The sequence below is a fragment of the Microcebus murinus genome, chromosome 15 (assembly GCF_040939455.1).
Source record: "Microcebus murinus isolate Inina chromosome 15, M.murinus_Inina_mat1.0, whole genome shotgun sequence".
Lineage (NCBI taxonomy): Eukaryota > Metazoa > Chordata > Mammalia > Primates > Cheirogaleidae > Microcebus > Microcebus murinus.
Window position 1 is genome coordinate 40,958,067 of NC_134118.1, and position 15,211 is coordinate 40,973,277.

Below are 15,211 nucleotides of genomic sequence, written 5' to 3' on the forward strand. Positions count from 1 at the left end.
GTTTTTCTTTTTTGCCCAGGCTGGTCTTGAACTCCAGGCCTCAACTGATTTGATTCTGCGCTGGCCTCACCAAAGTCCTGGGATTACAGGCATGAGCAACTGAGCCCAATCCCAGAAATTTATTTTTCACAGTTCTGGAGGCTGGAAGTCCGAGATCAGGGTGCCAGTATGGTCAGGTTCTGGTGAGGGCCCTCTTTGGGGTTGCAGGCTGCTATCTTCTTGTATCCTCACAGGGAGGGAAGAGAGCAAGAGAGCTCTCTGGGGTCCCTTTTATAGGGTCACTAATCCCATTCATGAGGGTTTCACCCTCATGACTTAATCACCACCCAAGGGTCCCTAATACCATCACAGTGGGAATTAGGGCTTCAATATTTGAATTTTGCAGGGACACAAACATTCAGTCCATGGCAGTGCCTGACCACTCAGGAGTCTGCTCTGGTTTGGTCAGTTGCACACTGGCCTGTGAAGCCCCCGTCCCACTCCTGCCCTGCCCTGCCCTGCAGATTTCTAGTAGACACCAGAAAACTTCTATTCTCCCTTCCATCTCCAGTACTTTGAATCTCTGACATCGGCATCAACAGCCTTCTTCCCTGAGCTCCAGGGGTGGTAGCCCCCGGTGCTCAGAGGCTGCCATTATTTTGACTTCCCAGCCAGGCTGGCCAGAGTAGGTATGAATAACCTTTATTAGTGTAGCCATGAACTTATAAGAGTGGAAGTTTCTGAGAATGTTTCTTCATCTTGAAATCAAAGAGAGCCACATGGAGGAGTCAGAGTCTGGGGTCTGAGTCTGTAGCTGGGAAAAAATTGCATTTTTTACTTTCACTCACTTCTAACTTAAAATTAGCATTTTCTTCAGTTATGAATATAGGCAACACGTCACAGTGGTGTTAGCAGTACCTATGACTTTGTCACCAATAGAAATCAAAGATATTTTCAAATCAGATGACAGTTGCTGGCAGAGCTCTCAAAATACCACCTACACTCACCACTTACTTGCTGCTAGATCTTATTATTTAATGTGTTAATAAGGAAGATATATATATATATATAGCCTCATCACAAATTTGTTTTCTAGAAAATATTTTGATAACTCTGTTTTAATATAATTAGTGTTCCTATAACTCTATGCATTTTAAAAATGCATTTAAGAATATTATTCCTTTTAGTTCAGCCAGTGCAGTTAAACAAACAAAATAAAACCAAACAAAAAAAGAAGAATATTATATTCACTAGATTTCCAAAGGGATTCACGACCCCAAAAATCTACTGTATGAGGAGAGCCTTGCACAGAGAATTAGCCACAGGGGTGACATTGGTGGCATGACATTCACTGAACAAAATACCTGTTGTTCATACGTTTCAAGAAACGGTAATACTGCGTAGCAACATTTTGATGTCAGAATCATTTCCAACTTTCCTTTGTTTCCTCTCAGGCTCAGCTAGTTTCAAAATGTGAGAATCAATAGGTTAAGCTATTAAACTATTAAACTAGAGAGCAAATTAAAGTGCTTTCCTGGGAGCATGACTATAGGAAAGTTTAACTGAACCATTGGCGTCTTGACAGATATGTCCTCCCTTTGGTAAAGACTCCAACAACTGCTCAAATGGCTTTGCATCTCACTTTTTTTTTTTTTTTTTATGTCTTGTGTGTTGTGGGGTGGGATTGCTTCTTCCTTTAAATGTCATCTTATTTATTTATTCTCTCTACATATAAACATTTGTCTTTGGAGAGATCAAAAGATATAAATTATTATTGATTTATTTAGATTGAATGGTTTTATTTGGCTCTGTACACATGGTAAATGCTCACAGAAGGTATTAGATTGATGGGGCTGGAGACTAAAGTCTTCTGTTTATCTACTTATTTGGGAAACAGAAGATCTCTAAGCCATTCAGTGTAAACTTGCCTGAACTATGGAGCTAACTGCCTCAAACTTGACCCAGGAAACTCTAGAGCTTCGTCCATGAATCTGTAGTAGGGATGTAAGAGCACTAGCTAGCACTCTAAGTCACTGTATGCGTGGGTCCTTCCTTCTCTTTCCTCTTCATCCTTTTTCCTTTTCCCCTGGGATCACCAGGAGGCCACAGATTGGTATCCTGAGATTTTCCTCTCTTTTTTATAACCAAATACTTAGGGTGGCCGTAATGATCTCCTTTCTGGTCCTTCTTCATTCTCCTCTCTACCTCTTCTCTAAACCCCTGTATACTTATTTCGCTCTGTATTAGCTGTGCTTAGCAATTGCTTCCTGAACTAAACGGAAAAGTGGATACATGGATTTCCAGTAATATTCTGTGATGTTCCTTCCCTTATAATCTGACATGGGAGGAAGATGCCCTGGCCCTGCCAGCCTCATTTCTACAAGAACAGCTTTTATCCATTATGTTTGTCTGAACATCCCTAGTAAGGTTTCATTTGAACAAAGGGTTCTGTGGATAAAGGGCTTGGAAACCACTGAGCTAGAGAATGCTGTTGGCATGATTTATCACTATGCTTCGGGTGCTGGCACTTGCTAGGGGAAGACTTTGATTGTTCAGTCATCCAATGCTGTAAACCATGATAAATGTGTATGGTAATAGTTATTCTGTTGGCCCCTGAAGCCACATATCTATGTGGCCAAAAGAACAGAGCTATGTGGTTAGTTAATTGTCTTTGGAGCCTGTCTTTGGGTTGAATAGTGTCCCCTCAAAATCCATGTCTACTAGGAACCTCAGAATGTGACCTTATTTGGAAATAGAGTCTTTGCAGATGTAATCAAGTTAAGATGAGGCCATGCTGAATTAGGGTGGTCCCTAATCCAATAACTGGTGTCCTTATAAGAAGACAGAAACTTGGACACAGAGACCCAGACGTACACAGGGAAGAAAGCCATGTGAAGACAGAGGCAGAGATTGAAGTATCTGGAAGCCAAAGATTGCCGGCAACCACTAAAGCTAGGAGAGGGGCATGAGCCTTGTCAAGGAACTAACCTTGCTAAAAGCTTGATTTTTGGACTTCTAGCATCCAGATAAATTTCTATAGTTTTAAGCCACCCAGTTTGTGGTAATTTGTCATGGAAGCCCCTAGAAATTAACACAGAGCCTTTAACAACTCTTTCCTGGTCCCTTGGTCTCCTCCACGTTATCCTCCCACTCCCTCCGTGAATCCAGTACCTAATGGAGCCCCTCCCCTGTCTACTAGCAGCATCTCTTCCAGGCTGCATAAGCCTTGGGCTGGGTGTGTGAGTTCCCCCTTTGAGGGGTCTTGGATTTGAAGTCTCATTTCCATCCAGTGAACATCATTTCCAGTGTCCCCAAACTGTGGGAGAGGTGCCCTGTTCCACCATGAAGGCTTTCTGGTGGCTTTCTGAAATGTCTACGTGGAATGTTTCTGGCGAAAGCTCTTCCTGCCCTTGAGGAAAAGGAATGATGTTCTGGGATCCAGGTTTAATGGCTGGTTATGGCTCTACCCATTAGCCATGAATAGCTACTATGTCAGCAAAGAGAGAATTTATCTTTTGTCTGCAGTGGCAATGGAAGAAGGGGGGTGGGCACAGTTTAAATCGGCCGAGGAAGGGAGAAGCAGTGTGTGTGTGGAGGTGAACACAAGAGCTAGGAGAGGGGGTCATGCCCTGGCGGTCCTGGTGTGTGCTGGGACTTTCAGTGCTGGCCTCAGGTGCCTGCCGGTAAAGCACAGCCACTGTGGGGGTGCAAGCAGCACCCCACTGAGTCTTCTCCTTTACTCTACAGCAAATAGAGGAAGCTACTTTCTTACTTATATACCTTATCTCTCCTCCAGGTCAACCGTAAGACCAAAGGAATCCTTGGATGCCTGGTAAGGAGGTGAGTGAGTTGAACCGAGCATGCCTGAGCATCTCAAACTGGAGCGTTAGACACTTGTGCTGCACACACGCAGCAAGGCCCAAACTGAATCCATCTGAAGTGAGCATGCAGCAAGTTCAGCTTCCGGGTTTCTGTATCTGACCTTCCCTTCCTCTGGAGCTGCTTAAATTCCTGATGAGTGTAGAAAATTATTATTATTATTATTATTTTTTTTTTTGAGACAGTCTCACTTTGTTGCCTAGGCTAGAGTGAGTGCCATGGCGTCAGCCTAGCTCACAGCAACCTCAAACTCCTGGCTCAAGCAATCCTTCTGCCTCAGCCTCCCAAGTAGCTGGGACTACAGGCATGCGCCACCATGCCCGGCTAATTTTTTCTACATATATTAGTTGGCCAATTAATTTCTTTCTATTTATAGTAGAGACAGGGTCTCGCTCTTGCTCAGGCTGGTTTCGAACTCCTGACCTCGAGCAATCCGCCCGCCTCGGCCTCCCAGAGAGCTAGGATTACAGGCGTGAGCCACCGCGCCCGGCCAGAAAATTATTTTTTAAAGTGCATGATTATGAGGTAAATTAATCTATTCTGATTTTGCAGTTTTATTTTTTGGGTGTATAGATACTCATGTTCAAGCAATGTAAAATCCAAACTTCCTATCAGAGCTGTTTATTTTATGAAGAGTCTTCCTTCCTTCTCCTTGTGCCAGGGAAGGTGTCTGGGAGCAAGGAGGAGCTTGTTTATCCTCTAGCTGCAGGGAAGGGCTCGCTGCCCAGGTGATATTATTGTTCCCTCCGTTTCCCGGCTGATCACCAGTTGAGATATAGACTCACCTCACTCGGCTTCTAGCCTGACCGTGTCTACTACTGAAATGTCCAGTTTTGTCCCCGTTGGCTTTCTGACCTACTCTGTTTAGCTGCGGCCCTCAGTGTCACCTCACCTCTCTCTATAGTGACCCAAAGACAAGTGCATTGATTGTGACTCTTGCCTAGCTTCAACGACTGCCTCTGGGAGCAAGTAGCAACTTCTGTCTCCTTTCCATACTGCATGAGAAGGCGTGGGAAACTTGAGGATGACAAATACAGTCCTCTCTGACAGCTCATGCTTATTTCTCCTCAGCTGCGAACACCCACGTCGGTCTAGGGCAGAAGGCACTATTTGTGGTGGTCTCTTCCTGAGTTAGAAATGGGAACTTCAGTTCCTAAGGGCATTTCTCTGACCAGCACACAACTCAACAGTCTGAGTCTTCTACCTGGTCTCTCTTCTCTGCGTGATTTCTGGCTCCCCGCTCAACTCCTCGCTGGCTAAATGTTAGGGGTGCAGGGTGGGGAGCACTGAAACCCTACAGGGCCCCAGCAAGACACGCACTTTTCTCTACTTAACTCTCCTGCTGCTCAGTAGAAGAGGGTGTGTTCTCCGCTCTGAGGACTCTGCTGTTCTGGGTGGTACCTGCCATCCTGTCTTCTTGAAAGATTCAGTCTTAATGGTGGAAGGGGCTTCAGGGATTAAAGAAAACCTGGATCACTGAAAAGGAAAATGTTCTGGGAGGCATTTAAGACGACTAACTCAGGTCTTCATCACTTATGCTATGTGTACATAAAGGTATATGTGTCTCCAGTGTGGTGGCGCCAGTGTGAAGTGGAGCAATTTTAAGGCATCTGGAGCTGCTGGAAGCTTTAATAGTGGATCACCCCAGGGCTCGTGTGGCCATTCTGAGGACAGCCTGGGAGTACTTAGTGATATTAACTATTCACAAACCCTGTGATCCAGCAGCTCCTCCTTAAATGTCCCAGAGAAATCACAAAAGTTCCCATGGAGACTTGTACGCAGCTGTACAGCGTAGCCTCATTTGTGGTAGCAAAAGGCTACCACATAAGTTAAATGTAATATATACCTCTCTATCTCCATATATAGGGTTCTCTTCCTTTACACACGTGGGTCATTCATTAATTATTACTCTGCAAGGGACTTAAATATATTTTACATATTCTTTTTATAATTTGAAGAGAAAAAATATTTTTTTTAAATAATAGAAATTGAAGAATTAACTGGACTAAAATGTCAAAAAAGAGCAGAAGTAAGACTAGCAGGCTATATAGACAATATGCTCAAAGGTGAGAAAGGAAGTGGTATAGCCATACTTCCTTCCTCCTTCTTTGGGAAGATCCACCCCCTACTTTCCCCCAAGCTCCAGGGGTTAGCCCTGGCCTTGCATGGCCCATGTTGATCAGCAGAATTCCATTCTTCCCAACGGAGTGAGGGTGAGGGGCAGTCATCGAGGCCTAACCCTGCTTACCAGATCTCATAACATATAGAGAAAAATCGAACCTATGAGTAACTTTTCATTATACACAAATGTGCTCAGAAAGCAGATATATTCATCTCAGTGCTTACATTTAGTAGATTTTCCCACTGTAGGATATTTTTAAAGCCCTAGAATTTAACTGAAGTTAATCCTAAAAGTCATGGTTTGAGAGAAATAGAGAGCTGGAGTTCACAGAGAAATGGCTTTATTCTGGGGGAATAAAACGTGCATGAAAGGAGTGAGTCAGGGCTGTAACTGGGAAGTGCCTGGGGCCTGTGATTTGGCTGATGTGATACTACATAGATGGGGCAGAGTCATTATTCCCATCTGAGACAAATCTATCACACACCAAATACACAGTTGTGTCTCCCTTCATGGAATCCAATTCAGGGAAAAGATGCTCAGTGCCGTGCAGGTAAACTAGATAAGGGGGCTGTGGTTTAGAACAAAAAGGGAAACATTTGTGGAATTCTCTATATTCCCCATGAAGATTCCATGACTCTTCTGATTATATCTGGGGTTGGCATTGCTGGTCCTATTTATTACCTCCCAAGAAGAAACACGATAGAATCTACTAAACATTATTGCTAAAATCTTAGGAAATTAGGAGACAGTACAAGTTCTAGCTTCACAGAATCAAAGGTGAACTCTTCTAGCACTTCATGGGAAAGCCCAGCTTTGCCGTTACAATGTTACTCTCAGTCTTTGATTATTTCCTGATTCTAAGAACTGAGTTCTGTCTCCTTTCAGTTTTAGAAACATTAAAGAGCCAAAGAGTATTAGTGCTGACCAAATATAGACACTGGTTTGTCTTTGTTACTACTGCAAGTATGACAGAAGCCTTTCCAAATATAGAACTATTTTAAAAATCACTGGTGCTTTTCGTTGTGAAGACCCCACTGGAATTTCAGAAACACTCAACTGCATATGGTGGACTAGTGATCTGATTTAACTTTGCTTTGAAGACAGAGTAAAATCAATAAACACAGCACTGTACTAGATTATTTTACAAATAAAGGAATCGAAGACTCAGAATCACAAGCCTGGAGGGGATTGAAAAGACTCTTTGTGCATTTCCTTCATTCCACTCATATATTGTTTTCAATACTGTATCATGGACTAGTGATACTATTCAAAACAACAAGAGAGGTACTAAATTAGTCAAAGATTCACATTTGTCTTGGCTATTACTAGACTTAATCTCTAATTTGTTTCATTAACTTAATAATTTAAAATTTACTGGATAGGTTTATTTTTGAATGGAAAATAACATGTGTTTAACTGACTTAAAAAAAAAAATTCAGGCTGGGTGTGGTGGCTCACGCCTGTAATCCTAGCACTCTGGGAGGCCGAGTCGGGTGGATCACTCAAGGTCAGGAGTTTGAAACCAGCCTGAGCAAGAGTGAGACCCCATCTCTACTAAAAATAGAAAGAAATTAATTGGCCAACTACAAATACATATGTAGTTGGCCAATTAATTTCTTTGTAGTTAGTCAATAAATTAGCGAGGCATGGTGGCGCATGCCTGTAGTCCCGGCTACTCGGGAGGCTGAGGCAGGAGGATTGCTTGAGCCCAGGAGTTTGAGGTTGCTGTGAGCTAGGCTGACGCCACGGCACTCTAGCCCGGGCAGCAGAGTGAGACTCTGTCTCAAAAAAAAAAAAAAAAAAAAAAAAAAAAAAAATCACAATGTAGAAACAATACTATACTGCTTCTTATTATTCCATTCTCCTAGCAGTGACATACTATTTGTGTTAAGAGTTGTGGAAACAAGGGCCTTCACATTTTGTTCATTGATGTTCACCAGCTAAAGCTCAGGATTTTGACTACTCTTTATTTGTACTTCTGCCATCCCCTATGCCGATGTCTACTGAGTCACCACTAAACACTTCACTGCAGTTATTTATTTATACATCTGATTTCATGCTTCCAGCAATCAGCACAGTGTAATATGGTGGGTGTTCACTATATCCGTGTTGAGTGAGAAGATAAATCAAGAAGGGAAGCAAAGGAGGGAGAGGTGAAATGGTAGAGCACAGGGGACTTTTTTAGGGAAGTGACACTCTCCAGAATGATACTGTAATGGTGACATGTGACATTACACTTTTGTTAAAACCCACAGAATGTCAAGCACAAAGAGTGAACCCTAATGTAAACTATAGACTTTAGTTAATAATATTGCATTAATATTGGGTCATTAACTGTGACAAATGTATCACACTAATGCAAGATGTAAATAATAGGGAAAACTGTAGGGGAGAGGGAAATGGAGAAAAGAGAACATATGGGAACTCTATAATTTTGTTTTATTTTATTTTATTTTATTTATTTATTTATTTATTTTTTTTGAGACAGAGTCTCACTTTGTTGCCCTGGCTAGAGTGAGTGCCGTGGCGTCAGCCTAGCTCATAGCAACCTCAAACTCCTGGGCTCAAACGATCCTACTGCCTCAGCCTCCTGAGTAGCTGGGACTACTGGTATGCACCACCATGCTCAGCTAATTTTTTTGTATATATATTAGTTGGCCAATTAATTTCTTTCTATTTATAGTAGAGAAGGGGTCTCACTCTTGCTCAGGTTGGTTTCGAACTCCTGAACTCAAACAATCCGCCCGCCTCGGCCTCCCAGAGGGCTAGGATTACAGGCGTGAGCCACTGCGCCCGGCCTGTTTTATTTTATTTTTTTAATGAGTGTTAGAGAATTTTTTATTTCAAAGTATTATGGGTATTATGGGGGTACAAATGGTTTTGGTTACATGCATCACTTTTGTAACACTTGGGTCAAGGTTAAAAGTGTGTTTGTCATCCAGATAGTGTTCACTGTACCTGTTAGGTAGGGTTTTGCCCAGCCCCTCCAGGCCACAACTAACTCCTGATTGATTTCCATTGGGTTATACCTCCCTCTATGCATATGTATGCTTATCGGTTAGTTCCAAGTTAATAGTGAGTACATGTGGTATTTGTTTTCCATACTTCAGATACTTCACATAGGAGAATGGTCTCTAGTTCCATCCAAATTGTTGCAAAAGGCATTAAGCCATCCTTCTTCATGGCTGAATAGTACTCCATGGTATACTTATATCACATTTTATTAATCCACTCATGATTTGATAGCACTTAGTTTGATTCCACATTTTTGCAATTGTGATTTGTGCTGCAATAAACATTTGAGTGCAGGTGTGTTTTTGATGAAATGGCTTATATTCCTTTGGGTATATATTCAGTAGTGGGATTGCTGGATCAAATGGTAGGTCTACTTTTATTTTTTTGAGGAATCTCCCTACTGTTTCCCATAGATGTTGTACTAATTTTCAATCTCATCAACAGTGTATAAGCATTCCTTTCTGCATCCAAGCCAGCATCTATTGTTTTTGGACTTTTTAATAAAAGCCATTCTGACTGGAGTAAGGTGATATTTCATTGTGGTTTTAATTTGCATTTCCCTGATTATTAGTGACATTGAGCATTTTTTTGGCATGTGTATTGGCCATTTGTCTATCTTCTTTTGAGAAGCTTCTGTTCATATCTTTTGCTCACTTTTTAAAGGGGTTTTTTGCTTTTTTCTTGCTGATTTGCTTGAGTTCTTTGTAGATTCTGGTTATTAGCCTTTTATCAGATGTATAGCTTGTGAATATTTTCTCCCATTCTAAAAGTTATTTGCTAAAATGATAGTTTCTTTGGCTTTGCAGGAGCTTTTTAATTTAATCAAGTCCCATTTATTTATTTTTGTTGTTGTTCTGATTGCCATTGGGGTCTAGGCTGATAACTAGAAGAGTTTAGAGTTTTCCAACATTTTCTTCTAGAATTCTTGTGGTTTCATGCCTTACCTTTAAGTCCTTTATCCATCTTGAATTAATTTTTATAAGTGGTGAGAGATATGGATCCTGTTTCATTCTTCTGCATGTGGTTATCTAATTTTCCCAGCACCATTTATTCAATAGGGATTTTTTTATTCCAGTGTGTACTGCTGTCTGCTTTATCAAAGATCAGTTGGCTGTATGTGGATGGTTTTATATCTGGGTTCTCTGTTCTGTTCCATTGGTCTATGCCTCTATTTTTATGCCAATACATTGCTGTTTTGGTTACTATAGCCTTGTAGTATAGTTTAAAGTGTTATAATATGATGCCTCCCAATTTGTTCCTTTTGCATAAAATTGCTTTGGCTGTTCAGGCTCTGGTTTCAAATGAAGCATAGAATTATTTTTTCTACATCTGTGAAAAATGATGTTGGTATTTTGATGGAGATTGCACTGAATCTATAAATCACTTTGTGTATTATATGGATATTTTAAAAATGTTGACTCTACTGATCCATGAGCGTGATATGGTTTTCCATTTGTTTGCATCATCTGCAATTTCTTTTTTTGGAAACAGGGTCTTGTTCTTGTTCAGGCTGATCTTAAACTCCTGAGCTCAAGTAATACACCTGCCTGGGCATCCCAGAGTGCTAGGATTACAGGTGTCAGCCACCGTACCCGGCATCTGTAATTTCTTTTCTCAGTGTTTTGTAGTTCTCTTTGTAGAGATCTATCACCTCCTTGATGAAGTATATTCCTAGGTATCTTATTTTCTTTGTAGCAATTGTGAAAGGTATTGAGTCTTTGGACTCTCAGCTTGATTGTTATTGGTGTATAGGAATGCTGTTGATTTGTGTACATTGACTTTGTAACCTGAGACTTTGCTCAATTTATTTATTAATTCCAGGAGTCTTTTGGTGGAATCTTTGAGATTTTCTAGCTAGTAGATCATATCATCAGCAAAAAGCAATAGTTTGAGCTCCTCTTTCCTGATTTGGTTACTCTTAATTTCTTTCTCTTGCCTGATTGCTCTGGCTTGGACTTCCACACTATTTTGAATAGAAGTGGCGACAGTGGGCATCCTTGTCTTGTACCAGTTTTTAGTGGAAATGCTTTCAACTTTTCCCCATTCAGTACAATGCTAGCTGTGGGTTTGTCTTACATGGCTATTATAATTTTGAGAAATGGGGAACTCTGTAATTTTAGATAAATTTTTCTGTAAACCTAAAACTTCTGTAAAAAACATTAAGTCTATTAGTTTAAATAACAACAACAAAAGATGAATCAAGATAAATTAGATGAGATGGTCTTAGAACGTGTGTATTATAAGCAACAGAAAAAAAAATTTAACTAGCATAGGCAAAAAAGTAAATATGTTGGTTTGCTTACTGAAGCCATGGGAAAGTATCAAGGAAAACGGGGAACTGGAGACTTAAATGTTCTTTTTCATCTTTGTGACACTCTAGATTGACTTTCTTCAGAATGCTCAAACTATGGTGGCCAGCCACTCTGAGGCTCCTAACCTCCCAGCCCTGTCCCAGTGAGGATGTGGGTCAGTGAGCCTAAGCTAACCCTGTGTGGGGGAGGACATACAAGATCCAATTAGAGCATGGCTGTTTCTATTAGAAACAAGTAGGCATGGCAGGAGTCTGTTGCAGTTATCCTGGCAGGAGATGATGGTACTCAGACTAGGGAGGGCGAGGTAGAGACAGCAATGTGGACAGGTTCTGGATATATTCTGAAGACAGGGCCCTCAGGACTTATTGGGATGTTGCATGTAAGCTGTGAGGGAAAGGAATGAAAAGTGACTTCAAAGCTTTTGTTCTGAACAACTCAAAGGATGGAGCTGTCTTTAACTAAGGAATACCATAGTGACACAGGCTGGAAGATACAGGACCTTCATGTTGGATATATTATGGCCGATCAGCTATCCAATTGGAGATGTCAAATAAGCAGTCGGATATCTGTGAGTCTTTTCCTCCAGGTATCCACCCGACGTATTGTTTATTGACTGTAATTGTTTATTGCCCACCTAGAATGCAAGCTCCATGAGATCCAGGACTTTGTCTGTTTTGTTCACTGCTATGTCCTCAATATCTGGAAGAATGCCTGATGCACAGTAGATGCTCAATAGAGCTTACTGGAAAAATGAATGAAGGAATCAGTGAGAAAGTTAAGTCCTCAGTACAACACGGTAATTTGACGATAGAGCACAGTTAGGAAGTATCTGTTTGGATATAAAATTGCTTGCCTGGATATTATTAAGGAGAGGTTTGCAACAGGCATTCTGCAACAAATATTTTCTATGAAGAACTCTATAAAAATGAAGAGACACTTACAAGGCTTCTGTAAACTTTTATTTTATACGTATGGGCCACTGCCAACTCAGGGCCTTGGCTTCTGGCTCATTTCTACAAAGTTACTTGTTGGAAAGATGTGGTAAATGTAGGAATTGGAAATATTCCTACTAGTAAGCCACAGTTACTTACCAGTCCATAAACAAAATGCTCATTGAAGCCTTCAGAAATCTATGACTTTCTGAATTTATAAAATGCATCTTTTCATATGAAAGTAACAAAGCATATTAACAAAAAGACAATTGTCTAAGCAAAATGATGTGAACCTATGGCTTATATTATAGGCATATATCACGGCATATGAGGCACCAGTGGAATAATAGAATTTGACTGTTAACACACAAAGGAGTAATATTTCTTAGCCCTGCAATTCAGGCAAGAGGAACCTGACATTATTTTACCTGTGACTGTGCTAAAATATGGCCCAACAAATGAGCTTAGCTAATTTATCATCAGCAATCTGTCTGGCGAGTCTGATAGAAACATCAGCCAACTTGTCAATTGCATCACCACATTGTGTTTTAGGACACTGTCATACTTCAAAGTAGAATGACTTTTGCTCCAGCACAGGAAATAATATGATCCCAAATACTGCTTTATCCAACCAACCAACCAACCAACCAACCAACCAACCAACCAACCAACCAACACCTTATCTTGTTAACCCATGGCTCATCCCCTTTCATGCTGCCTCCCACATCCCATTTGTGATGGTAACATGGTCACAAGATTTATGAATACAGAAGCTTCTCATAGGTTGAAACTGAAGTGAGTTGTCATGATGAACAATCATCTAAATTCCACGCACAGTATGTGCTTTGGTACAACTACAGAGCATTATTATTAGATTAGATTAAATCCATACATACCATCACATACATGCATACATCACACACACACACAAATACATTCCACAGGGACAATCACAGAAAAATTGGCTAAAAGAAATTTACAGTTGTGTATACACACACACCATCAAAGATTTTCTGCTGTACTCACAGTCTGTAAACATCTGGGAAAATGCTCAGCAAAGGCTACTGTGGGACCTTTGAAATGATGACCACGTGAGAGGTAAGGGGTCGGGTGGGGATTTAGGTTCATAGTAAACACCCAGAGGAGTGAAGAATCATAAGTTCATGCTGACATTTGGGGGTCACTATATTTCACTGACAAGATAAGCTCATCACTTTGAAATTATGTTTCCTATATGGAAAAGTCTTACTGTCAGTTAACATTTTAGGAAAAATTAAGAGAATAGGAGGTGATAGGTATAATATATATAGGTATGTATATACACATGTTACTATTACAAAAAACTCAATGAAAATTTCCAAATCTTCCAAAAATATTCAATCTTTTTCTCCTAGGTGTGCTTTAGACTTCTGTACATTGCACTGAAAGTCTCAGGCATAGTTAAATGACACATTTCTTTAAATTTTGGTACATGATACTGAATTTACTTAAAAACTTACATTACAAAAAGGTCGACCTTCTAGAAAGGAACTATTTGATACAAGCATCATTTTTGAATTTAACATAAAAAAATATGTTCCAGATCTCCTGTCACAAAAACACTATTAAAAAAGAAAATACAGGTTCTTAAAAATTCTTTGAACAGCTGTTAAAAGTGGACATCAGTCTGTGCTTTAAGGGACTGTATTTGTTGCAGCTTTAGAATTCAGTTTTTAAAAATAAAATAGCGACATGAGAAACATTCACCTAATCACTCACCTGAATAATGTTTTTCCTTTTTTTCTCAAAATATGTGTAAATAAGCTCAAATAATCATTTTAAGGCTACTATGCAGTTAAAAAAATACTGGCACTGAATGGCATTTCAAATAAAATTGACTTAAGCCCATATTGTATTTGGCAAAAAAAAAAAAAAAAACACTTAAAAAAATAGAAAATCTTGTCATAGTTTCCAAAGTTTTTTGGTGACCAATTCTCATTGAACATTTGACAGAACTGCTAGTCATGTACTTGAAAACTCTATTTCCATTGTAAGTGCACTAAATATCCTTCTGGATGTATTTAGCAGTCTCCATTCTCCTCCAGCTCTCACCATTTTTTAGTGCTGAATATAACATGCAGAATATGAAAAACTGGATAAATCAAAGGAGTAAGATTTGTAGACTTTGTGGGTATAAACCAGCCCCCCCTCTGCTGTTTTGGAAGAACATTTCTTCTCTACCGAGTTAAGGAAGAAAGATCGGAGAAGAGGTTTCCGGAGACATACTTGCTGTGTGATTTTTTCCCCCCTCCCATAGGATTTGAAGGAACATTGCCGAATGTTTCTTAGAATGGTTAGTTCATACTGTCCTTGTGGCTGCTCCTCTCTGTGTTGTGGTTGTTTTGGTCGTGGTTTTTCCACTGGATGCTTGTTCCGTTCATGGGGACGGACGTCATCAGGCTTTTGGACTGGTAACAGCAGCAGCAGAGGCACGACTGGGAGAAGGAACAGACTCGAAATAACATGAGCCCACCAGCCCCTTCCCAGCCGCCAACAAGGGGTAAATATCCTCAAGTGTGCACTTGAGGAAAGTGAGCCTTATCAGTACTCTAGCGTGGTGGTGGGGGGGCTCTCATCTCTAGGCAGGTGTTAAACTGTCCATTCCAGTGCAGAGAAACAGGTCCCTTGTTTCTCATTTTAATGCTATTCACCAAGTGCAAGAGGAAGGGACAGCAATGCTGGCCAGAGGGAGGGTTCTTCACAGCCTGGGCCAGGGCATGGGTGGGGAACGGTTCTCTGCATCTGGTAGCTCCTATGATTTTCACAACCGCCCTCAATGTAAGGTGCTAGTGTTCCCCTCTTTTGTGAATGAGGACATCAAGCCCCAGAGAGGTTACTAAGAGGCAGAATTGGAATTAGAACTCGGGACACTCTCAACTGGGCTCTTTCCCTTGTGTATGTTGCCTTTTTAGGAAGATCCATCAAAAAAAATG

At 40.7% G+C, this 15,211-nt stretch overlaps 1 protein-coding gene and 1 long non-coding RNA gene across 2 annotated transcripts in view; one reads left to right on the forward strand and one right to left on the reverse strand.

Annotated features, from left to right (window-relative positions):
• LOC105881839 (uncharacterized) overlaps positions 1 to 15,211 on the forward strand; it is a 57,850-nt gene that overhangs the window by 38,215 nt on the left and 4,424 nt on the right. The window contains exon 2 of the long non-coding RNA XR_001158952.3: positions 3,776 to 3,819. This is a non-coding gene — a long non-coding RNA (uncharacterized LOC105881839). The remainder of the gene's footprint in view (positions 1 to 3,775; positions 3,820 to 15,211) is intronic.
• EDNRA (endothelin receptor type A) overlaps positions 12,245 to 15,211 on the reverse strand; it is a 54,970-nt gene continuing 52,003 nt past the window's right edge. Inside the window, exon 8 of the mRNA XM_012783759.2 lies at positions 12,245 to 14,713. Within this exon, the coding sequence (XP_012639213.1) occupies positions 14,573 to 14,713 (141 nt within the window). The 3' untranslated portion in view covers positions 12,245 to 14,572. The remainder of the gene's footprint in view (positions 14,714 to 15,211) is intronic.